Source organism: Copadichromis virginalis, linkage group LG19 (assembly GCF_057382275.1).
Source record: "Copadichromis virginalis isolate Kocher_CV1m ecotype Utaka linkage group LG19, C_Virginalis_male_GT1.1, whole genome shotgun sequence".
Taxonomy (NCBI): Eukaryota; Metazoa; Chordata; class Actinopteri; order Cichliformes; family Cichlidae; genus Copadichromis; species Copadichromis virginalis.
Genome location: NC_140636.1, coordinates 16,534,540 through 16,559,792, shown reverse-complemented (window position 1 = coordinate 16,559,792; position 25,253 = coordinate 16,534,540). Strand labels below are relative to the sequence as shown.

The following is a 25,253-nucleotide window of genomic DNA, read 5'->3' as shown; positions in this document are numbered from 1 at the left end:
AAAATGATGTGCCGGGAGTTGTGCCGTTCTCGGCCGCATCAGTAACCCTCGAGCTCCCGGCTAGCTGTCGAGCTGGTGGGTAGCAGACGCCTCTGAAAACGTCGAAGCACTTTTGCAAATATGGGATATCTTGATAAACCGAGCAGATATTTGATGTTTACACAACTACTTTCTCGCCTGAAAATATGTTAAAAGTTTATTTTGTGACCCAGAAAGATTAGTATGAGTAATTTTAAAACTTAGTAGCGGCCGCCATTGCTGGAAACTGGAGTTTGGCTGGGCCGCGCTATGAATTCTGGGATATGGTAGTAATTTGGACAGCCTTCGGCACGTCGCTGTGACGTAATCGGTCTACAAATGCGGCCTCAGGAGGATGCAGCCCATGAATTTGGACATGTCCAGAGTATAATCGCAGCCTTTGCGGTTAGAAAATTGCACTTGATCATGTCGCGATATTATCGCAAATGCGATATATCGTTCAGCCCTACTTCAAATGTAACGTTTGTTAACCTAACGTTTCTCCTACTGGTATTGGTCTTCTCTAAAAGGAATTTCACCCAGACTGAAAATAAAAATATACAATTCAGCCATTTTTTACACCAAGTTTAATTAAATGAAGAAAAGGGATTGGTGGTGTTAAATACAGTAACACAGACTGCTTGTCTACATGCAGACTAATCGTTACGTACACTGTCACGCTCGAAAGTCCCAAATGAGCAGCAAACATCTTATTAGACATGCAGCATTTAAAAGATTCTGGGCCACACCGATGCTGAAAATACCAGTATGGGATATAACACTGTTATAAACAATAACAAGATTTAAACTTTACGTCATACTTGCTTTAAACACTTCCATTCCATAAAACTGACACACCAAAAGCCGATAGGATGATGGTCGCCAAGAAGGCAGATAGCACTGTACAAAATATTGTGATTCCAATCATTTAGAATGTTTAATGTGAGGGGTTTCTTTGACCCCATTGATCAAAATAAATAAATAAAATCACACCAATCCATTAACACTGATACTGGTGTTTAAAGCAAGCTGCAGTCTAGTCCTGAGCAGTAGCTTATGCAACCCAAAGGTCCCTGCATCAGTGCTGATATAGGAAGTGAGGAAGTCAAAACAGGAAACAAAGTGATTGCAAAGAATTATTCAAAGTTTCTACAGAAGGTCATTTCCAAATTTCCCTCTGAGCTCCGGCGCTGATTTATCTTTGAAATGCCAGTAAAGACCAACCCACGCATGCACGACACCAGTGACATTAGTTTTGGCGCACGGCTCCCTTGGCAAGGGTGTCAGTGGCGAGCGTAAACTGCCAGTTAGGTCGAGACCAGCTGATGGGGCTTTGATCATAAAGCCCATTTCACAAGGGCAACCGCCCGTCCCTGCGTGCCTGAGCCTCCACCACAGGCTGTGGGTGCAGATGGCGACAAAGAAAAGCCCAGGCTGCGGGGGACTTGGCAGCCGCAGCGAGACACCGAGGGATGAAGCCAGCCGTGGACGGATACCATTAACTATGAAAACGCTGTGAGTTCTTCCCTTGTTGACCAGTGGCTCACTTTTACACCATGTTGGCTCGAGCCGAACTAAACAGAGAGTGAGACTGGGCTTTTTAACCGAAAACACGTAGCTGTACAGGACAGGGGTTCAACTGATTTTATTAAAAAATAAAAATAAAAAAATCGTATTGATTTTGTTTTCATTATATCATGGAGCAAAAACGGTAACTGATATAAAAATGTAGTTAATAGCACAGCACGAAACAATGTTATGCCTTTTCTGAGGAACATTTTAACTAGTTCCCATTTTGTAAATGTAAATAAGTACTTAATTTAAAAACTGCTGAACAAATATAAAAGGAGACCATTGATGTGCAAAAAACTATTTCAGTTTTCCAAAGCTTTTTGAACACAGTTACTGTAAACAGCAATTTAAGACACCATATAATTTAGGGAACATAAACCATTTGGAAACAGCTGCTAGCCTATAATATTCCTTTGTTCTCCAGCCAAACCAACCCAGTGCGAGTGGTTATGGAGAATGGTTTTTAATGGTCTAAAAGCAGCTCCAACCAAACCGACACTTAAGTAATGGGCGAGTCTGACAGTGAACGCCCCACTCCAAGGTCGAGCTCTTTGAGCTCCTGAGTGGGGGGGCAGATGAAGCTCTCCTGCTGAGCTGATCCTGCAGTTACATTAGTGCCTGGATAAGAAAAACACTCACTATAATAGAATCTGTGGTGGAGAATCACTAGCTGCTATTCATCACTGAAACCAAGTTACAAGGAGTCGCTCGAGATGTTTGCACACAAACGCAGCATCCATCTGTTCTCTCATGTTAATACAGTTTATTTCACTGTTAATCTGAGACGCTGTAATCTCATCTCATATCTGCTGTGCTTGTTTTTGGTTCGTTTTTCTTTTACTACCCACAGTAAGCTTTTTATACTGCATTATAAAGCCACTTTGCTGTGCTATATTCTGCTTTTATATAACTAAAGTGAATCATCGTTTAATATTTTGTTTAAATTTTACTTTTCATTGTGTTTTATTTAAGTTTTAAATTATTCCGCTCCATACTGTTTTATGTTTAACTTCCCCCCCCCTCGCCTTTCCCTACCTCTCCTCGTCTTTTTCACTCCTTGCTTTGGCTCACCTTTCATTTCCTTACATTCCCTCTCCATTCCTTTTCTTTCTTTGCCTCACCTTACTTCTCCTTATCACTCTTCTTTTTCTTACCTCATCTCACCTTTTCTGTAATGGATAGAAACACAGGCTTAACCTGCACGGTCATAACATCTCTAACCTTGGATGCCTGCTGGTGTTTGTAGAAGAGACAGCGAAGCTTCAGCTGAGAGACATTCAGTGTTTACACAAAAGTCACGCCGCTGACAGGTCTGCTCCAATGAATTTCAACAAACTGTCAGACATGCTCAGTAAATGCTCCGAGTGATTCAAGGATGAGGAGAGATGCCAATCACAGAACACGCACAGGCTCTGAAAGGCGAGCCGCTGAGCCACGCGTGACCAGCAGTTCACCCTGACTGCAGGGACTCAGGAATCCCTTATCGAGGGAGGATCTGGGAAGGCAATCGTAAGACAAGACTGCACAGATAACAAGCCGAGACTTCAAGTTCAGCAGATGAGACAAATGAGAACGAAACAACAGCTTTCTTCAAAAGCTGGCACGATAGCGGTTCAAATGAGCAACTCTGGAACTGGAGCTATTTTTAGCCTGGTGCATACACCCAGAGTACTACTTCATATGCAATAATAATCCATTTTCATATTGGTCACATTTGCATTAGCACAACTAACACCCCCACCAGCAGCAGCCTCTGTGCAGCTGCGGTGCTGATTAGAGCAAACTTCAAAGGCTTCTCGGCCGGTCAGTGAGAGCTGCTCATGGGTGACACTGCCTGTAAATAAGCCTGAGAGAGCAGGTGATGGAGAGCTGCTGTTAGCTGAGAGGAGGGGGACAGGACAGGTAGAGCCTGTGCTTATCAGTGAGCACGATGGTCTAATTAAGCAATCTTCTTCAAAGGATGGAGCGGATAAATAAAGCAGGGTGCTACATTTTCGTGCCTTTCTGGGTCAGATGGTCATGTGCTGCAAACACAGCTGGTTCTGTCCAAAGGATATAAGTATAATTAGCTGCCAGTGTGTTTTCTTTATATGTAGCTCTCAGTCACAGAGGTCTAGAGACCAGCCAGTGATCGGGGAATACAAACTCTTCGATAGTAACCTGTGGCTGCAAGGTAAAAATGTGTATTGCCCAGCAAAATAGCGAGTTGATGCTGGAGGTTACTGGGAGTCACTAGGTAAAACTGGTCACGAAGACGTATACTGCACTGCTCTAAGAACCTCCTCCTTACAATGGCTTTGGTTGCAAGCAGGTTGCAGAGTTTGTAGCTTTCCTGGAAACTATGACTGACTGCAGCAAACTCACATCAACTACTCACTGAACTTGATGTGAAACTGAACAGTGTGACGCATACTGACAGCAGAGACCGTTTGCCTTCAAAGTAAAAGTTGCACCAGTAAGACACGACTTTTACTTTTACGGAGAACAGTCTCCATTTTCAGTATGCGTCTTTCGTGCAATCTGCCTGCAACCAAAGCAATAACGAAGCAGACTTTTAGAGCTTCTTTTCGACACATTTCACCCAGCAACCACTCACCAAGCAGTCTGTCTCCAGTGGCCTGTGGTTGTCTAGGCATGTGTGACGTTTACATCACGTACATTATCATACGTTTACATCATCTGCAGCGTTCACATTATAAGGAACAAAGACTGGGAAACTGAAATCTCAGCACAGGAATGGAAATCAGATTGTGACTTATAGTTACACTTTAACTCATTCATTAATTTCAATGTCCCTCCTCTGAAGTTAAATCATTACAATAGGCATAAACCAGACATATGCACCAAATGCATACCAAGGAACTCTTTGATTGATTGTCATAAAAACACAGCTCATTTTTCCCGATTTTCCTGCTGCACTGAAAGTTGAAACAAAGTTATCCTTGGAAATAAAACAGGTTTGACAGAGTCGCCCACACAGTTCATGTTGAATCCACACATTTCTTTACATGTTTACATTTTGATATGACAAAGGTTAAAGCAACAGTCTCACAGACTCGTAATAACCCTTAATAAAGGAGCCTCTGACAATCAGTCACTGAGGCGTATGCAGCCCATAATCACACAGTTCACTCTGCCAATCAAATCCTGCTGCCATCCCCTCAGTCTCTTCCTGCCTCGGACAAGTTTCAACACTCCCAGCTGCAGAAGAAGAGGCGAACCAGGAAAAATGTACTGCTGCTTCATCGCTCAACTGCTGATGTGAGAAACCTCTAAAAAAAACACAACAGCTCACAGTAAACTGAGAAGAACGTAATGTGTGTGATGTCTGGATCAAATGTTCCTGTAACCAACTGTGATAACAGGTCATTAAAGTGATGAGATTTCTGCACAAAGAGCATCTCTGACGCATTTCGCAATGTATGACAATGTCAGATTGTGTTCAGCTCACACTTCAAGCTCCTGAAATCTGTGGTTATTTCACTGAATTTCAGTTTTATAGCCAGTCTGCATATCAAAAACTGGAGCACAGAAAGAATTATTCATGACTGAGTCTTTGTCACGTCTTACAACCTTTTCCATCACCTCTGTTATTTTACTTTGTCTAATATCTAAAAGTTGAATAATCTTCCATTTATCCATCCATCCACCTTCTGCTGCTTATTCCCAGTCCGGATTGCAGCACTGGCAGTCTAAGCAGAGACGCCCACACATCTCTTTCCCAGAATGCACCATCCAGCTCTTCTGGTGAAACCCTGAGGCTTTCCCAATCTCACCAGTGTGGACATGCCCAAAACACCTCACCTACAAGGCACTCACGAGGCACCTGATGAGGAGAAGAATTGGCTCGACTCTCAGCCCCTCCTTAATGGTTTCACAGGAAGCTCATCTTTGCTGCTTGTCTCTGTAATGCTTATTCTTTTGGTTATTTCCCACAGCTCATGGCCATGAGGGGAAGGAAATCAGATCAACCAGGAACATTAATAGCATCACATTTACACTCAGCTCTCTCTTCAAAATAATTGGAGACGTTACACTAATCCTTCTGCCAGTTCCTGCTCCAGTCTCCTCTACCCGGGAACAAGAATCCCATTCCAGATAATCCTTGTCCAAATTCATTCATAAACATACAGCTTTTTCCCTCCATGTTTTACTCCAAGCAAACCAAAATGTGTCACTATTAACCATGAGAGGACGTCCGGTCCTCTTACTGTCTGGGGACAGCAGCAGCAAAAGTAAAAACAGGAAGAAGCCGCTCTGTTCTAAAGCCGCGAGCCCCCACTTACTTTTACACCTATTTGCTACATGTTGTGTACTGTGCACATATACTGCACTCATATCAGAGTAGACATATCCCAGAAAGCAATAGATACGTGGCTAGAGCAAGGTGATTAGCTTAAACTTGCAGAGTGCACCTGGTAGTTGGGTCAGATGAAGGTTAAATCATGTGCAATCACTTGGCATCAAGGGTTTGGTCTCAGTCTGGTTGATCTGGTCCACGCCTGAGTGCAATTACTGTGTTCACACCTGCATAAACAAACCCACTGGGGAGGGAGATCCATTTAAACTGACAAAACACCGCAGGAGCGAAAACACAAAAAATAGGGTTAACCTATAACAACTGAACAACTGTTAGGAGTGCAATGCTGAATCACAATATCAACATACACACACTAACAGATACATCTATGGTATCCATCTCAAACTTCCACATCGCCTTGTTCCCGAGTTATCACATTCACAAACTTGGGTGTCCACACTCCCCACCCAACCGCTGCTTGCCCAACAATCATTATCCCATCAGGTTAAATTAGAACTCATAGTGTATTTATACACTATGTCTCCGCCTAAATTTTAAGATTAGGTCTGAAGGGTTAACCAAACATGCTATTAGTGAGATATGGCAGCAAGGCCCAGCTGCAGCTGTCCATCTCCTCTAGTGGTAAAAGGCAGAAAACATAACGTGATGGTCTTGGCCGCTACTTTAAGATTCGATCATTACCCAGAAGTTTTCATGAAGTTTTAATGAAGCTAAAACTACAGAGGGAGATGGGTCCTTTTGATGCAACAAGAGATTAGGAGAGGCAAGACGGCACAGAAGTCTTGGGAATTATAATCAAAGGGATTTGGTCGATGAGCCTGTGCAGAAGTGGTAAAGCAGTGGTGATGGTGCCGAGTCTTTTGGTCAAAGCCAACACAGAGGAAGGTCAGAAAGGATGAGTATCACTCTGCTCTTTCTGGCCATGCCTCTATTTTCAGATGGACAGAGGGTGACAAAGGACAGATGGAGGCATCGAGACATTTTAAGACAAATAAAGACTGAAGACGATGAAAGAGAAAAGGGAAGTGAAATATTTGTAAAATATTTTTAAACGAAGTTAAAAATCTGCAAATGAAGGCAGCAGGCGCACGTAAGTGCCGCCTTTGTATGACAAATGTAATGGCCAATTAGGGAGATGCAACAGTTTAATCACTGTGGAAACAGCAGGACCACTCCGCTGCGCCGCGAGTGCAGACTAAATAATTCAGTTCATACGGTGGAGCTCCCAAAGAGGGAGAGAGGTGCAGCCATACAGGCACAAAAAACACAAATCACCACCAGAGCCATGCTGTCAACAGAGTCATTTTGTCACTGCGATCTATTCTGCTTCCAGCTGACATTAATAGTGTTTCTCTGCTTGAAAATGGATGAAAGCTCATCTCCAAATACAAGACATGATTGCACAAGCGCTGAGAACAAATAAAAGATAAATAACAGTAACAGTCTTTTCAGCCCGAGGGTCGCATGATTTGTGTTTGGCCCCGACAGCTTTATTAAGGAGGGCGGCCACAAAATTGGTCCCCCTCGCCTGCGACGTCAAATCAGCTGCTAAGAATGACGGTATTATTGTTCGGAAACATTTCAACTTACATCTGTAAACTCATCCAGTCTGGTTTCTTTTATCTAAAAAAAAAACAAAAAAAAACCCCACAACACACAACAGAATTCAAGCCTTTACCATCAGCCTGTAACTTGGAACACACACACAGGTAATTTTCTTCTCCTAGATTACTGTGAGCTATTTTTCACACGAACTGCTCCAGATGACACAGCAAGGCCACTAAATTCTGCGATCCAAAGTGTCCACATTCCAGCTCAGGTCGCACACCCTCGAGGTGATGCTTGCAATGCCATTTAAAATAACTGTGTCGAATTTTTTACAGAACTTCACGCGGTAACTCAACAACAATGTGACCTGGCTTTGTGAGTCACGAGCGGTGGGCAAAGGATAGCAATGTTGCTGTTGCTATGGAACAACAGCATCGACTGTGTCTCTGAGGTCATCTTTGTTGTGGTTGTATTTATCTGAAATGAATACAGAGAATTTCCAAAGGGATAATAAACACTACTAACTCACTCTCTAACCAGGTAGCCTGTGATTCCACATCACCCCTACGCTTGTTTCCCTTCACTGGCTTCCAGTGAAATTTAGAAGGTGTTTTACAATTTTAATGGAAGTACATACAAATGGCTCCTGCTTACAGACTACTGTAGTCAGCCTCTCTGGCCCTGGGATCAATGGTTTTTCTTTAATCATTTCCTTTTGAATATGGGTCACACTAAATGCCTGAATGAAACTATATATAAGAATGTATGCCTGAATCTGTGTTTGTATCAACTCTAGGTTTTACAAAATGCTATACAGGTAAAGTTACTGTAACTTTGGAGTGACTGAGTCAGATCTCCTTCATCTTTGTGTGAAGGAGATCTGACTGATCACAATCAGTTCCACCGGTGGGAGTTAATGTTCCAACAGGATGTGGGAAAATCCTTTTAAATTCCCGTTATTGACATCATCCAACAAGTTGTTTGCCTGTGAGTAATCTGTTGTAGTGTCAAAATGCAACAGGTATTTATTCCCCCATGTTTGCTATGAATCATTATTTCAGATTGCAGAAAGTGGGGAAGGGCAACTAGCAGCCAGTGTGACACAGTTTGGTTTGACACAAGCACAGATAAAGATGTCACCACCAAAGCAGAGTGCACGGGTCGAGCCTGCAGCACTGACAGTTTGCTCCTTTGTTAGGCTCAGAAAGGAGCTTCACAGCACTGAGAACTCTCTGCATGGTGCCGCGTGAGAGGAAAGGATCCCAGTGCACACGTCTGTAACCTCTGGACTCAAACTGTGAATGACTCATTGTTTTGGCTTGGCTGGACACACTCCGGCACACCTGCATATCTTCTCATGAGCAAAATGGGAAATTCAATCTTCTCTGCAGTTTCAACTGGTTTAAAAACACATTTTATTGTCATACAGAGGAATCTGCACAGGAAAAAATTAAAAAAATAAAAATCTGGCAACCCACAGGGTTTCAGTCTTGCTATGGTTGGAGATGTGCGTCACCCTGGGATACTGGGAAAGGCTGCACTGCCTGGCTGCCTTTTTATATGGTCCTCCAGACAATCATGGTTTAACAGAGGTGCTGTTAAACACCACTGCTCTACAGACAGCGAGGGAAGTCAAAGCCAGCTGTCAACCTAAACAAACTGGCACAGATGTCTCCTGCAAAATGTCAGGGAGCATTTAAACCACCACGATTAACATGATACTGTACAACTAATTAAATAAAAAAGGGCCAAACACAGCAGTTTAACAGTCAGATTCAATCTTCACAGCCCATTATTCACACGCATTATGAAAATTTATAAAAACATCACATGCAGACTTCACATGGACTGACTTTAAAAAACACACTACAGCCTGTCACCACGACGGGCCTCATTTACACAAAGTCATGTTTATAGTTTTAAGACCTGCAGGAATAATAAAAATACCCATTAATCAAAGCACATATACTGTGGTGTCCTCAATGAAAGCACACGGCCTCTAGTGACTTATTAAATAAATGCAAATACAGTGACATATTTTATTTGCCAAATATTTTATACCAAAAAAGAAAAATAACATCCAGTTTCTCATCTCCCAGATAAACTACAAATCCACAATTTCTGCAGTACACTTGTTCTGTTCTGCAGCTTCGGTGAGATCACTGCAGGCTCTGGTTTGAGTTAGAGTACATTCAACTGCAGGTCGTCTCTGGGGAACAAGCTGAATAAATGTCACAGAGCGCCACAGGAACAACCCAGGCCTCCAAGCCAGCCAACAGGAAAAAGAGATGGGAAGTGCAGGTACACGCTGATTGGCACGCCTTACTAAATTAGACAGGGGACTGTCCATGAGTGAATCAATCGCAGGTGGCATCATTTTTTATTTAAGTGGTGGGTGAACAGCACTATATTAACAGGTTGCACTTAAGACTACAGAGCAGATCCCACAATCCCATCTCTGATCCTTTGGGTCCTCCAGGTTGAGGTGTGGGTCCTCCAAGAATCAAGCTTAACCATCAAACTGTTCCTGAGCAGTTTGAGTCAAAGCTGCATCAGGAGACCACTGTCATTGGGGAGTAACGCTGCCATAAGACTGTGTCAGTTTACAATGTTAAAACTGTCTGAAACAAGAGCTGCATAATTGCCAGGACCAGCTTCCTCTGTAGCGCTTTGAATTATTCATCGTTTTACTTTCAGTAAAAAATTAAAAAATGCCTCACCATCTCATGCATTAATACCTGTGCTCCAATTACAAAATCTTAAACTTGTGAGAAAATAGTGTAACATGGATCCTTTGAGACCTCAAGTGACCCATATCTCTTGTGAGATGACTTTTTTTTTTTTTTTTTAAGTCTCACAGCAACAAGACGTGTTCAAAAAAAGCCCAATTCCAGCGTTATTAGATTCCAATCAGGACTTTCTGGGCTAATTTAGAAACTGCTGACTGACGCAAGGAAAGATGCCTGAAGGTATAAGCAGAGACAAAAAGCCCAGAGCTTGTTGAGAAAGAAACATTCAACTTCTAAGTGTGCCCAAAATAAAAGAAAGTTCTACATCTAAGCCAATATGTTCTTTTCAGCCTTTTGATTCCAAGTGTAGAGTAAAATCATCACTCACAGAGCTGGGCATTATGGGAAAAGGCTGAGAGGGAGCATTGTTAAGAAAAGAAAGACTGAGTGTTAGTCAAAGGGAAAAACTGTGTTAGACCACATGGGACAATTATCATTGTCTGTCTCGGCTGCGTACAAAAACTGATACGCTACTATTGTCCCGTCTTCCTTTGAGCTCCAGCTTCAGTGGAAACTGTTTAAGAAATGACTGAAAACCCAGGTCAAAGACTCTATGTGACATCCACAAATAAAACCATTAAGCACAAATGACCACAGAGGCATAAACAGACCAGTTCACTAAGGGAGCAATCGATACGAAACGAGATCAAATGAACAGTCAGCGAGGATCCATTTAGCGGCTAAATGGATCCTCGCTAAATTTTAGCCCATCAGCATGTGACCTCGTCTGTCTGTCCCTGAGCTTCAAGATGCTTCTCTACTTTCATCCTCCAAACCTGTGGGTTAATCATAATAATCATAATCAATATCAGACGGTGCACGTGTTGCATGAGCGTGCAGCCATCAGTGTTTAATTTTTAGGCCCGTCTGAAACAACGTTCAGTGTGAAGGGAAGGATTTGTAGAAAATAAGAGTCTTATAATTGATGCCTTAACATTGAGACACATGTCACTCAGTATTGGCCAAATCCACTCAATGAAGGAAAGTGAGGAGATGAGAGGAGAAATGAAAGGTCATGCCAGTCAGGGATTACAGCGGATGACCAGCTGAGGCCAGAATGTACTCTCAGCGGGAATCTGGGTTATGAAAGTGATCCTTAAAGCGCTCTGCGCGGAGTCACGGCTAACAGGAGCGGCTGCACTCCAACGCAGCTCAAATCACTCTCACTGAAAGCGATGCAGTCTCCACAAAATCGAGGGATGCACGGTGCACCTTGTAGTCTATGCAGATAAATATACCACCAAATCTCTAAATTATTAAAGACAGGTTTGCTCTTACATCAGGCATGATAAAAATCCTTGAAAAACTGGTGAGAAATTTGAAGGCAAACAGAGTGTGCCTGACCCCTACATACACTACACATACACTAGGCTAATGTTACTTGATTTTTCTTATACGAGTTCAGCCTCATATTTCAACCAGCAGGTCTTTAGAACAATTTTGTGGAGTGGATTCTTGGCTTCCTCATAAATGGAAGTTTTCTCCTCACAAGGATTCATTTTTATCTCATTTGTGCACAAATGAGCCCGAGCAGGTATGAAAACAGCCCTATGTTAAAATGGACTGATTCAAATAAACATATCTAAATTAAAAGATATAACCACTGCGTTTAGAAAATGCTCTCATACGCTAAAGATCATTAAAGGTGTGATACTGGAATGTGCAATCATTTATTCATAACTGAACTTTGAAGCAAACTGGAGCTGTGTTTAAAAGGACGCCAGCATCTCAAGATTCAAAAACCATGATTACCTTATTTTATTGTGCTTCTATCGAGTCTGTTTTGTCTTCCTTGGTGTTGTGGTTTGGACGCTTATCTGTAAAGAACAGAAACTCCACAGCCGACAGTTTCAGCAGTTGGTTAGATTGATTGCACTCTACTCCTTTGCATAGAGTTTCAGTTTCTTTTTTCTTGCTTAGGGCTCATAGCACCAAAACGCAGGCAGCTTTTTCCAGTAGCCCTCAGTCAAAAGAACAGGTTGGAGGTTTTATATCCAACAACAATGTGCTGTAATTGTTTTGAAAAATCTAGGTGTGGGATGGATGGCTCATCCACAGCAAAACAACAGAATAAGATAATCGAGTAAAGTCTGCCTAAAGTGCAGATCGATGTTTGTCTTGTTTAACACATCAGCATTTCACACCCGGGACCACAGATCTACAGCATGACCCTGAAATTTACGCAGTATGCAGGTCAACCCCTCTACAAGTGTACTCTCTGCACACGACTCCAGTGCGTTTGGGTGTTTCTTTGCAGATGTCTTTTAACTTCTGGCACCAGCACAGACACGCAGATCCAAGCAGGATTGAGGAATCCTGAGGCATTTTCAGCACAGCAACAGTTTTCCAAAAGGTTTAGATTTAATAAAAAGGTCAGAGATATAAACCAAACAGAACCTGCACCAACCCGAACCCACATGTGCCTTAAACTAAAGCAACAGTCAAACCAAAGCAAATGATAACTAATCTGAAAGACATGAGCCTCCCAGGAGAAACGAGACAGACATCTTGGGAGGAAACAAGTTCATACAGATGCAAAGCAGGTGAAGTAATTTCCTGTATAAGCCTTGGATTGTTAACCAGTAGAAAAATTCAGGTTCAGCAGCCAAAATGGACACGAGGCCAAGGGCCACAGGACAGCACAGTGACTCTAGATTTTGGACTGCTGGGTGGACAAAACAAGTCATTTAAAAACACGTTGGAAGAATGTAATTATTCGCTGCCCAGTGTTTCCTCCAGGACAGCTCTGACGGGTAAAGCCAAGAAAAGTTCAGGGCTGCAGTGTTGTGTGAAAATAGCTTCACATTCATAAATAATCCTCTTTCCAGTCCCACAGACTTCATATATAGAATGAGTTAATGGTAAAGAGGAAGCGTGAAATGTGAGGATTGTGCTGATGCTGAACAGGGATGGAGGGGGTGGGGAAAGGCAGGGTGTTTGATTCCTTCCTCCTGGCTGAACACTCAAAAGAGATCCATAAATCATTACAGATACACTCAGTCAAGTTACAGAAAGGAGGACTGTCTCTAGTGTAGGTGCACAGTAATGCTTGAGGACTTGTATTACTGACACCATTGCTCGACAGATTAAACAGAAGGAGCTGTAACTGTGGACTGGAGCACTAACTGCTAACAAAGAGAAGGCTATCCAAATACACTTAATTGGTATTTTAGGCTCTCTTCTTGCCTCAAGTGGTGTTTATTAGGCACCAACACGGCCTACTAACAATGAACCAAAGCAACACTGACCATATGTCTAGACATATGGCTAAAGGAGATTACATGAACTATTTCTTTCCTCGAAGTCATGCTGTTTAGACCCAGACGTCCTTACTGGTGTCTCGGAATGACAGAGTAAACTGGAAGCACCCTGCACTGTTAAAAGCAGGTGTAAATGTGTTACATCCTATTATTTAAAATAGAACATGAAACAAAAGACAGAGTTAGTGACTCAAGACTTCATTTTCTAGCTTTTTTGCCATAAATAGACTTATGCTTTCATTAAAAGATGCACTTTGGAGAACTAACAGTGGTTAGTCCAAAATAACGCCACATAGAAAAAGTTCTACTTTTCTGATCACAAACTCAAAGCAGCCAGTTTCACCAACACTGAATACCATGTTTAAGTCCAATAATTCATTTTCATCTATTGCCCTGACAGCATCTATTTTTAATATCGTTCTCTGGGAGAAACAGTGACGAAGCATAGTTGTGCAGCCCTACCAGCACATGCTCACACATGACCAAACACAGAAGCAGCTTATAGATACAGATCACAGTAAATCAGTAAGGATTTTACACTCCATAAAGGAAGCCAGCAGGATGTGATCTCTATTACAGCCTGGCAGATACTTTTGGATGACTTTGCACCGGGTGACCAGGGCTGGAGCAGGGATGATGGTACTTTTACAGTTTATGGAAACAGCTCGCCGGGTTTGGCTGATAACTTGGCACACCACCCTCTTACATAAACATGGGTGGTGTCTGAGGTCATGTCTTTACTCACCACACCCTATACAGACAATTATATATTGATCACTAAAATATGTTTAAAACTACTTTTGGACACTGATTAATGAGTCAGTATCTTGTATTGCATTTGCGGCAATAACTTGAAAATCTCTGACAGCATGTCGCAATTACACCAGTAAAGTCCAGACCTAAACCTGGCTACACTCACACAAGGGAAAAAAACTGGTTAGAGACCCTGTTGCAACCAGGATTATTGTGACATGTGGAATAAACTTCTGATCACATTGCCTTTGAAATGGTTGTTTTAAAGAAAGGCATGTCAGGTGCTGTCTTCAATGCTATTTTGATGCATAAAGTTGGCAATAAATTGGCAACAAAACAGTCTCGTATCAGTCTGTGATTAAATGTGGTCAAGCAGACAATTGCATGCAATCTGCTTGCAATAACACAATGATTAACTAGCCTGTAACCATCTGCGTAAACAAAAAATTCATATTATTTTATAAATTCTGTATTCACAGTCCAGACAGAACCTCAGAGATCTGGAAAAATAAACAAATTCCTCCACAGTTACATGCAAACCTTCACTGATCCAACTCAGAGGGATTGCAGTCAGTTCAAGTCAGACCGCGCTTCTTTGGAGAAAGGCTGCCTCTCACCAGGAGAGATATACAGTCAAAAGTTTCAAGGTTGCCCATTTGGTTGCCATAACTACTTGTAAGTGTAGAGAAAAACATTCAATGCAATCATCAGTCACAATGAAGTTGATGTGAGAGACTGATAAACTCCAACAGAAAGCAAATACTTCAAGTTGTTCCTGCTTTATGTGAATCTACAAGCAACTGAATCATGAGATGGGTGGCTTCCTCAAACCAACAAGGCAGCTGACATTAATCCACGATAATAACAGTTTAACATGCAGTACTATCTGAAAAAGGTGTAGAAATACACATCATGATAACTTTGATCAACATCAACTTTGGTTTCCACATAAAGGTCTTAAATGAAACGTAGTCCACACTCTCACACACACAAGTCTGGTCAACTCAGACATTCGGTAATCTAGCAGTGTCAGTACCAATAACCTCAGAGGAGACAGCCTCTTGACCATGAGAAGAAAATGTTTTAGTCATATAGGTGGGGATTTCCTGTCTCACTCACACATGCACACAAACACGTTGCTTTCATGACCTAAAAAGAGGTCTAATGTTACATACCACTCTACCACCTACCAGAAAAAAAATCCAAACTATGTCGATGTAATGAGAGGGCAGCGCAGGAAAGCCAAGAAAGAAAGCATGCTCTTTAAAGATATGCAGGAAACGAATGCAAAAAGGAGAGCAAAGGGAACGAAGCAAGCACTGACGTCAGGCTATTCTAAAAGGCTGACGAACAGCAAGCATTCAAAGACACAGGAGCTTAATGAAAACAATAACAGCACCTGTTATGATCTACCACTGACAGTAGGAGAAGAGGAATTCAGTGTTGATGCATGCCAATGCTGTGAATAGGCTGCTCTGACAAGGCCAAGCCCACACACGGGAGGAACAAGACTGTAAAAAGGCAAAACTTTACCCTAATTGCATATACAGACTAAAATGTTGTGCCTTTAAGGCAATACAATCCAAGCCAGAGGGCACGAGGTTAAGTGAACCTTTAATTCTTACCCTGCATGAATGTCATGTTTAAAAGCAGGGTACACTTTAGAGAAGCTATCAACACCACAGGATGACAAGTTGCTTTTTACTCACAGCACCAAAACAGCCAAGTGTAAGATTATATTAACAGATTGGGAAAAAAAGGGGAAGGTGACGCATTGTTTGATCATACACAAAAACAGGAACCCCAAATAAATTAGTAATGTAGGTGAAAGAATCAAACAATATAAACAGCTGCTCTAAAAAGGCTGACTACACTGTGTGAGAAATGCCTTCAACTTAATACAAAGTTTAAAGTATACTTACTTATGTTCAGAGGTTTTTTAACCACACTAATGAGTAAAGATTTGCGTACTTGTTTCTAAAAATGTAACATATGCATTAGTAAGAACAAAGACCTGTGGTTTGAACTCTTACCTTCAAAATCTTAAGTTAGCAGTGTTATTATTTTGGTACATATTGTGTTTAGATTTTGAGTTTGGTGGATGTCTAATTTGGTTTCCAGTGTTTGTGTGGTTGAAAACAGCGCAGTAACAGCCCTCCATGACCGAGTCTCTTGTAGTGATTAAAGATCCAAATCAATGGTGCTGTTCAGATATTACCGATAGCTGTACAGTATATGGGGTACATCAACGTGACAGAAAGTGAGATCTTGAGACTTATCTGGATGCGGCTTCTGGTGTTTGTGTATCCAAGAACAGTGTACAGTTTGAACGCTCCGAAATGATTAATAACTTCAGGTCAGTGCTCAGATGTTAAAGAATTAGAAAGAAAGTGTTGTGGTAGGTAGGGCTGGGCGATATATCGAGTTTTTAAAACGTATCGATATATCTTTATACGAGATATAAGATGTGACAATATCCTTTATATCGATATAGTCTATGTTACGTTATAATTATAGTTGTGGAGCCGCAAGTTTGCCTCTTTTTCATCCACTTTTGTCTCTACGCAACGTTACTCCGCCTCGCCTCTCTCCTTCACTGAACACAACTCCCCCTCCTCCCCCATCGCTTCACCTGCAGGCAGCAACAAGATGGACACAGCAAATCTCTGTTAACGAGTTACTGCGCATCGCCCCGTGCGTGGGGCTGGACGGCGTCAATGTGTTAACGAGCTAACCGCGCTAACGCTATGCAGCCCGGAGGGGCTGCACAGCCTAAAATCCTTTCATTCTCTCAAAAGTTGACATTCTGGTTGTGCTTGATGGCCGCGAACCGCTTTTATGTGGTACACGGCGCTCAGCAATCTGTCAAAAATGTTGGAGTACGACTTTGGTCAGCTACGGAGCTGCACCGCTTGATAGATTGTCGGCGCATTACGGCTACTGAGGAGCCTCGCGGAGTGATACGTACTGTGCTTCAACGTAATATTACCGTATTGTGTGTGTATAAGGACCATAAATGGCACCTGTTAAGGGACGTGGTTATGAAGCGGATTTCAAACTCCAGGCTGTCAGTCACGCAGTAAAACTTGGGAATAGAGCTGCTGTGACATCTGTCTGTCTTTGTTACTATGTTCAGCGTCTTTTAGTTTACATTTTGACTGCACAATTGTGAGCTCTATGTTATGCACAAAAACAACATTGTTTTCTTTTATTTATGGAGCATTATTATTTAATGAATGCTCATAATTTATTTTTGAGTAATTTTTTATGTGCATCTGTGTTAATAAAAGTGCCTGTGTGACATCTGGGACACAGCTTTAACTAAGAACTCTCTTTTTGTTCTTACTTTATGGCTTAAAAAAATATCGAGATATATATCTTATATCGCCATCCAGCTAAAAAATATTGAGTGGTAGGTTTCAAAAATAATTTTACTGGATTCCAGATATAGGTTGTAGTCCTCCTCCTTGGCTGTTAGAAGCAATAAGCACTCCAGCGACTGTGTTCACAAACATTACTCTAATTGTTCGGTGTATGGGGCAGATTCAAGCAAACAAAAACAGAGATGTCTGTCACTTAACACAAACACACAAACTAGAAATTCTGCTAACATATTTTGAGTTTGTGAGTTTATTCCTTTTTGATTTAAATTATTTTTTTAATTCACTCCTATTTTGTAGATTAATTAAGTATCATTTCACAGTACCCATTCATATTACATGCATCTGCTGATATTGTTGCATCCAGAGTTAGAGTATCTTCGTATGGACACTGGCTAATATATTAAGCCCACTTTATATCAATTATATTTTCTGTTTGTTTCATTATGTTTACAGTTGTGGGGTTTATTTACTGTCATGTTAGAACAGTAAAGCTGTAAAGCGAGGGGCTAGGTTAATGACCATCAGTGTGGTAGCAACATAGGAGAGTGCAGAGCTTGCTGAGAGTGGGTAATCACTCACAGAGACAAGAGTGATAAATAATGATTATATTTAAATATCAGTAATTACAGTATTTAATGCGAGATGCTTAGCTGGTGCCATAAACTCAGCTCCTGGTCCCACAGGAAAGACAGGATTATGCAGCATTATACTAAAAGCAAGGTACACTGATAGGTGCTCAAATATAATTATATCCAAAATTCATTTTAAGACAGAAGTGATCACGCCTAAAGGATGTGCCCAGTATCATGATGTAGGCAAAAAAAAGTCTTAGAACTTACTTAAGCTGCTGCCTATCCCACGTGGTGAGATGAGACTTGAAAGTTCACAATCCCTCCTAACAAGAACTAGCTAACTTCCCAGAATTCAATAAATGATGTAGCTTTCTTAAATACATGAACAAATCATACCGTAAATGCGATAATAGATAACAGAGCTAATGTCTCAACCTGTGGATCGACTCAGACTCCACCAGCTTAAAGAATAGTTTTTACCTGTAATGCTTCATTTGCTCAGTTTAGGGGCACCTGAACCAGCACTCCACCTGCTCCAGGTTCTGGTTAGAGAGACCTTGCAGCTCACAACAGATCTTCAAAGAAGAGCAAGGACTACTATCTCCAGCTGTCGTTCCAGACGGTGGAGCTGGAGTCTGTCGAACCACAGGCCAAGTCTCACAATAGTGAGTAGTTTACTGATGCGGACCAGAATTTTAGCATATATATGTAAGATGTAGCTGTACATCCAGCATTTTGTGTATTTTTCACCACAGTGAAAGTAATCAATGATTTCTAGCAAATTTCTTGGTTTCAGGATTACTTTATTCTGTCATGTCTACAAATATAATGCATTTAAAATGCATTTCATGGTGTGATCATTTGATTATCATTTCTACACCTCTGAAAGACCGTTACAATCTTAAAGCATTAAAAAAAGGCTCCTCAGGAGTTCTGCCAACTTTTCTCATTTTTAAAAACATCCAGATAAAACTCAAAACCTCTGAAAAAGACTTAGAGGTGTGACCTCTGCCACAGATTCCACATGGAGGGGAAACTCCATTATCAGCTGAGCTGATCGATTACTCATGGAGGGGTCTGCGTAGCTGCTGCCCGATCGCATGTGGAAGGACCCTGCTGATTGTGCATCACTCCCAAAACAAAGCATCGATTGGTCTGGCACGTGTAAGCACGGTCAAGCCAACAGCTCCATTGTCTGTGAAACAAAATAAAAAAAAGCCAGAGAGGCATGGGGAGCAGGGGGTAACCCCCCACTCTTTGTGCAAGGCAGCTGAGCATGCATGCAACGATTGAAGAGCATCGTCATCATAGTGCATCCTAAAGACACCTCCATGGTGTTTGAAGAATCCCCCCTTTAACACAGCCTCCTCATTTTTGTGTTTCCCAGTGTGCATCGCCTAGCAACAGAGTGAGTTGTAGGGCTTGTAAAGGCTTGCCAGGAAGGAGACCGCTCATCTCTCCGTGCCTGCTCCTGCCTCCTTAAAGTCCAGATTACAGTGTTTTAGCTCCCACCGATCCTCTCCTGCACGTTTCCGAGCGCGTCTGAGCGACGTGGCAGGAAAAACAGCAGCACTCCTCAAACTTCTGACACGTTTTGTTTGCGCCCCTGTTCCAAAATAAACTCAGCGGAGTGGGCAGGGAGCCGGCGTGGAGGCTGAACTTGTTATTCCGAGCCTCACAGGGAGTCAGTTTACGAGCTGCGGGGCGCTGCTGTCAGTTTCAGTGTCAAGTTAGTTCAATCCCCTCACTAAACGTTTCCTGATGTGAAACTATTCGGGTTGCTAGGTGTTCACGCCACTACGACAACTGTAGCTAGGTAACGCTCGGAGACCACCGGTTTTACAATTAGCTACTTGTGGAGGCTAGCTCTTCTTAGCCAAGTTAGCTTTGGTGTAGCCAAATTAGCACCAGCTACTGGATAACACATGAGTGCAATGAGACGGCGAATACTTACTTTTATGTCTGCCCGCACCCCAGGACTGTTTGGCGATGCTGGGGCTCCGTATAATTGCCCTTCCGGCGGATTTCAAAGCGTCCATATCGTAATCCAAAAGTGGGGCAAAGAGCCCGACGAGCGCCTGTGTGTGCGTGTCGAAACACTCCGCTCGGTTTAAAACAAACCTCTGTCGTTCAAACTTTGTTTCAGCTGTTCTTCTCTCCCCTCCTTCGTACGACTAGCTCTCAGCCGACGGTAAATTACCATGTTCGTCCCCCTGGGCGGTGTTAGTATGTAAATTAACCGGATAAGGTGCGTGACGCCCGCTTGTGGAGTCACGAGAGTGGGTGAGGTAGTAACAGCAGCCGCGGCGGCGCTGGCAGCCCGGACGGGCGGTGCTAGTGTTATTCCTGTTAATAACGCCCTCTAAGACCCGGCCTACAGTTTCTACTGTCCCCCCGCGTCTTCTGCGACGACTGACGTGATCCTCCGATCGCCGGCTGCTCATAAGGGGGTTCAAAAATATGGTTAGGGGGCCAGAAGCGGCCGTCAAAGGCACCCAACCCGGCCCACAGGTCCTCTTTAGAAAATGTGCAACTTACAAAGCAAGAGGTCAAAAAATTTGAACTGTATTTTTGTTTGTTTTTATAGCCTTCATTCTGACATACCGTAAGAAGACAAATGGCATATCTGCCTGGCGTACTATTAAGGAAGTAAAAACAAACCATTAAACTGTCAAATTTTATAGCCAGTTGACCTGGAATGTCTAGCTGCGTGTCTCAGGCAAAATAGTATAATTTTACTATTTGTGTATTCAGTACGGGTGGTGTTTAGAACTGCAGTGTACATGTTGCCAAATGCAGTGGTCTGATTGGTCACATTTGTTTATTTGGATTGGAAAAATCGCTTCTTATTGTTATTAGTTTATTGTTAAGATCATAAAATCATATATTAATATTCAAATATTTGCATGAATTTTAAGTGTCCAGTGTGTAAAGGCCTTTACAGTGAGTCCACAGTAAAAAATAGAAAATCTTTGATAAATAAACACAAAATGTAAGTTTTATAATCGCAGATAATGAGCTCCCAGTACCTTCCTTTTGTTTTTGCATTCTTCTTCTTAAAGATCAAGCCCAAAAAGTCATGCTGATGGGGTTTACTACAGCAGAATATGTGACACATTACAGGAAAAGCCAAATGAAGACACATACGTGCACACACAAACAGCCAAACAATGACACAAATTGAGATAGATAGATAGATAGATAGATAGATAGATAGATAGATAGATAGATAGATAGATAGATAGATAGATAGATAGATAGATAGATAGATAGATAGATAGATAGATAGATAGATAGATAGATAGATAGATAGATAGATAGATAGATATGGTGTCACTTCACGGTCATTTTACGCTCCACACTCCTTTGCAGAAAAGTTTTAATGGCGGTGGGGCATGCTGGAAAATGCTTGCTCCCTGTCATTTGTGCAAAATGCTCACAAACCCGGGTGACTTCCACTACGCAGCAATTTATTAGGTTTTTTTTGGCAAGTGGCTTACAGAGTAATTAGCTGGGGAAGTGGTATTTTAAATTATCTTTAGCAAGCAAAACAAAAAAAAAAACCTGTTGCTGAAAAGAGGAAGGAGAGAAACGAGAAGGATGAGTGCACCCCTGGGACTTTGGACTTGAGCTATGACTCTGTGAGCGTGAGGCCTGAAAGATGAAGCTCTGATGGGTGAGTCATCTGTGTTTTTGTAAAGGACTGAAACATTGTTAACACATCAAGTTAAAAATATATACTCATACTTTAAGGTGTGTCTGTGTGATGTGTCTAGATGTATCTGGAATGAGGAATTCTGTGACTGAGTGACAGGGAGTGCAGAATTATTAGGCAAGTTGTATTTTTGAGGAATAATGTTATTATTGAACAACAACCATGTTCTCAATGAACCCAAAAAACTTATTAATATCAAAGCTGAATGTTTTTGGAAGTAGTTTTTAGTTTGTTTTTAGTTTTAGTTATTTTAGGGGGATATCTGTGTGTGCAGGTGACTATTACTGTGCATAATTATTAGGCAACTTAACAAAAAACAAATATATACCCATTTCAATTATTTATTTTTACCAGTGAAACCAGTATAACATCTCCACATTCACAAATATACATTTCTGACATTCAAAACAAAACAAAAACAAATCAGCGACCAATATAGCCACCTTTCTTTGCAAGGACACTCAAAAGCCTGCCATCCATGGATTCTGTCAGTGTTTTGATCTGTTCACTATCAACATTGCGTGCAGCAGCAACCACAGCCTCCCAGACACTGTTCAGAGAGGTGTACTGTTTTCCCTCCTTGTAAATCTCACATTTGATGATGGACCACAGGTTCTCAATGGGGTTCAGATCAGGTGAACAAGGAGGCCATGTCATTAGTTTTTCTTCTTTTATACCCTTTCTTGCCAGCCACGCTGTGGAGTACTTGGACGCGTGTGATGGAGCATTGTCCTGCATGAAAATCATGTTTTTCTTGAAGGATGCAGACTTCTTCCTGTACCACTGCTTGAAGAAGGTGTCTTCCAGAAACTGGCAGTAGGACTGGGAGTTGAGCTTGACTCCATCCTCAACCCGAAAAGGCCCCACAAGCTCATCTTTGATGATACCAGCCCAAACCAGTACTCCACCTCCACCTTGCTGGCGTCTGAGTCGGACCGGAGCTCTCTGCCCTTTACCAATCCAGCCACGGGCCCATCCATCTGGCCCATCAAGACTCACTCTCATTTCATCAGTCCATAAAACCTTAGAAAAACCAGTCTTGAGATATTTCTTGGCCCAGTCTTGACGTTTCAGCTTGTGTGTTTTGTTCAGTGGTCGTCGTCTTTCAGCCTTTCTTACCTTGGCCATGTCTCTGAGTATTGCACACCTTGTGCTTTTGGGCACTCCAGTGATGTTGCAGCTCTGAAATATGGCCAAACTGGTGGCAAGTGGCATCTTGGCAGCTGCACGCTTGACTTTTCTCAGTTCATGGGCAGTTATTTTGCGCCTTGGTTTTTCCACACGCTTCTTGCGACCCTGTTGACTATTTTGAATGAAGCGGATCTGAACAGTCAGCCAGCCAAATTTGCCCGGTGACTTTTCCATCTTTGGTTGGCATTGATATGGCTGTGAGGATTGTAACCGATGTACAGTTTCTTGTAAACCTATTAAGTTCAATTCAATTTTATTTATATAGCGCCAAATCACAACAACAGTCGCCTCAAGGCACTTTATATTGTACAGTAGATTGTACAATAATATATACTGTAGTTTAATCCAAACATGATACAAATAAGTTTTTCATCCAGGTTACCAAACCCTGGATGAAAAGCAAAAATGGTTTTTTTGTTACATAAATGAGTAAGTTATAATCTTATATATCACCACTGTGATTTTTTTTTTTTGCACTAATCTCGCTAAAGTTGTTAAAGCAGGACCCAGTAGTATTCCCTGAGGAACTCCTTTCTTTAAAACAATTTCTTACAATGTTATAATCTAAAAGTAAACAAAGTGTTCCCAAAAAGTGAGCGCGCTCCTCCATCCAGCACAAGTCTAAACTGCAATGCTTTATTGTTGTGAGGGATAAATCTGTGCCTGTTTTTCATTTTGCAGTCATGCCAACACTTTTAATTCCTGTTTTGCACAGAAAGCCCAGTCATGAACTTTTGCAGCACACCACTGACATCCATCAGCCACATGCAACACAAAATGCCCATCTCAGCTTGTATTTTGGGCTAAACTGGTTTTCACTAGAGGTGGTTATTAAAGTTTAAACACAAGATTTTACTGCGGCTAATTTAATGTAACCTTTGACCCCATATCCTGCACTACAGGGAACTGTTGCAGTATGGAGGAAGTACGTGGGGGGGGTTCTCCTCAAAAAGGACATTTTGCATCAGTGAATCTTTGCTTAGATTAGAAAGCCATCTTTCCACTGCGGATCTGATAATAATTCTGTCTCTACAGAAAATTTTGGTGTCTCAAGTTATTTAACACAATTTTCTTTTATTTCTTAGCATGAAAACTGATTTTCTCATGCAAGTGACAGAAAGTTTTGAAGCTGGAGTTCTTAAAGCTGTGGATGAACCAGTAGTGTTCCCTGAAGTACTCCTTTAAAATCATGTGAACACGTTCGTTTTAGTACTTTAGTACTTCATATTCCAGCTCAGTTTCAGAAAGAAATTCTTCACATTTCTTCTAAAAGTCAGATCAACCACTACTTAACTCTAAATCAGAGCTGTTAAACACATTTTACATCATAACTTACACACTGCCCAGTTTGATCTCAAGTGGCTCAGATGGGTAAAATAACCAATAACCTTGTGGTTATAAGCTAATAACCTATAACCACTTCCAACATGTTCCACTTTCTGTCAGGGTAAGGAAGTTTAACTATATGTGTCCATATTTAATGTCTGAGATTCTTAAAAAGAAGAAGTGCAAGTTCAATAATACGCCCATGTTTTTAAATAAAGAAATGCCACTAACATAAATCAAAGAAAATCAAATTTCCACACAAAATAGTGAAAAGCAGGAAGTGTTCGTCATGTTTTGGTTTATCTCTTTCTTACTTTGGTGTAGTGTGCCAGGCCACAAATTGTGTCTTTGTCAGCAAGAAAGGCAAAACAAAAGGACAAAATTTATGTCCTTCTTTGTGATCTTTTCACATTTTTCGAGAAATCTCTTGGGTCGAATTGGACCCTTTGTTGGGCCAGTTCTGGCCCCCCCAGGCCACATGTTTAACCAATAGTTAATAGTTAAAGGTATGTTCTGGGAATTTTCAAGGACAGAAAGAGGCGGTTATAAAGAGTATCATAAAGTAGTCTCATAGTGTGTGTTTCACTAAATTAAACTGATAAATCTGAAAACTTTCCACAAAATATAAATCAAGTCCGTTCATTTGTATAGCACCAAATCACAACAACAGTTGCCTCAAGGTGCTTTATATTGTAGAGACCATACATTAATACAGAAAAACACAGAAACCCCAACAATCAGATGACGTGATCAAGTGCTTTGGTAACAGTGGGAAGGAAAACTCCCTTTTAACAGGAAGAAACCT

At 41.6% G+C, this 25,253-nt stretch overlaps 2 protein-coding genes across 6 annotated transcripts in view; one reads left to right on the top strand and one right to left on the bottom strand.

Moving 5' to 3' along the window:
* ldlrap1b (low density lipoprotein receptor adaptor protein 1b) overlaps positions 1 to 20,678 on the bottom strand; it is a 46,488-nt gene extending 25,810 nt beyond the window's left edge. For 2 of the 4 annotated variants that reach the window (XM_085440739.1, XM_085440740.1), the window contains exon 1: positions 20,171 to 20,678. In XM_085440739.1, the coding sequence (XP_085296865.1) occupies positions 20,171 to 20,255 (85 nt within the window). In that variant the 5' untranslated portion in view covers positions 20,256 to 20,678. The remainder of the gene's footprint in view (positions 1 to 20,170) is intronic. The other 2 variants (XM_085440737.1, XM_085440738.1) reach the window with 1 other exon arrangement.
* Positions 20,679 to 21,488: 810 nt separating this feature from the next.
* rhd (Rh blood group, D antigen) overlaps positions 21,489 to 25,253 on the top strand; it is a 36,622-nt gene continuing 32,857 nt past the window's right edge. For both annotated transcript variants that reach the window (XM_085442265.1, XM_085442264.1), the window contains exon 1: positions 21,489 to 21,892. In XM_085442265.1, the coding sequence (XP_085298391.1) occupies positions 21,889 to 21,892 (4 nt within the window). In that variant the 5' untranslated portion in view covers positions 21,489 to 21,888. The remainder of the gene's footprint in view (positions 21,893 to 25,253) is intronic.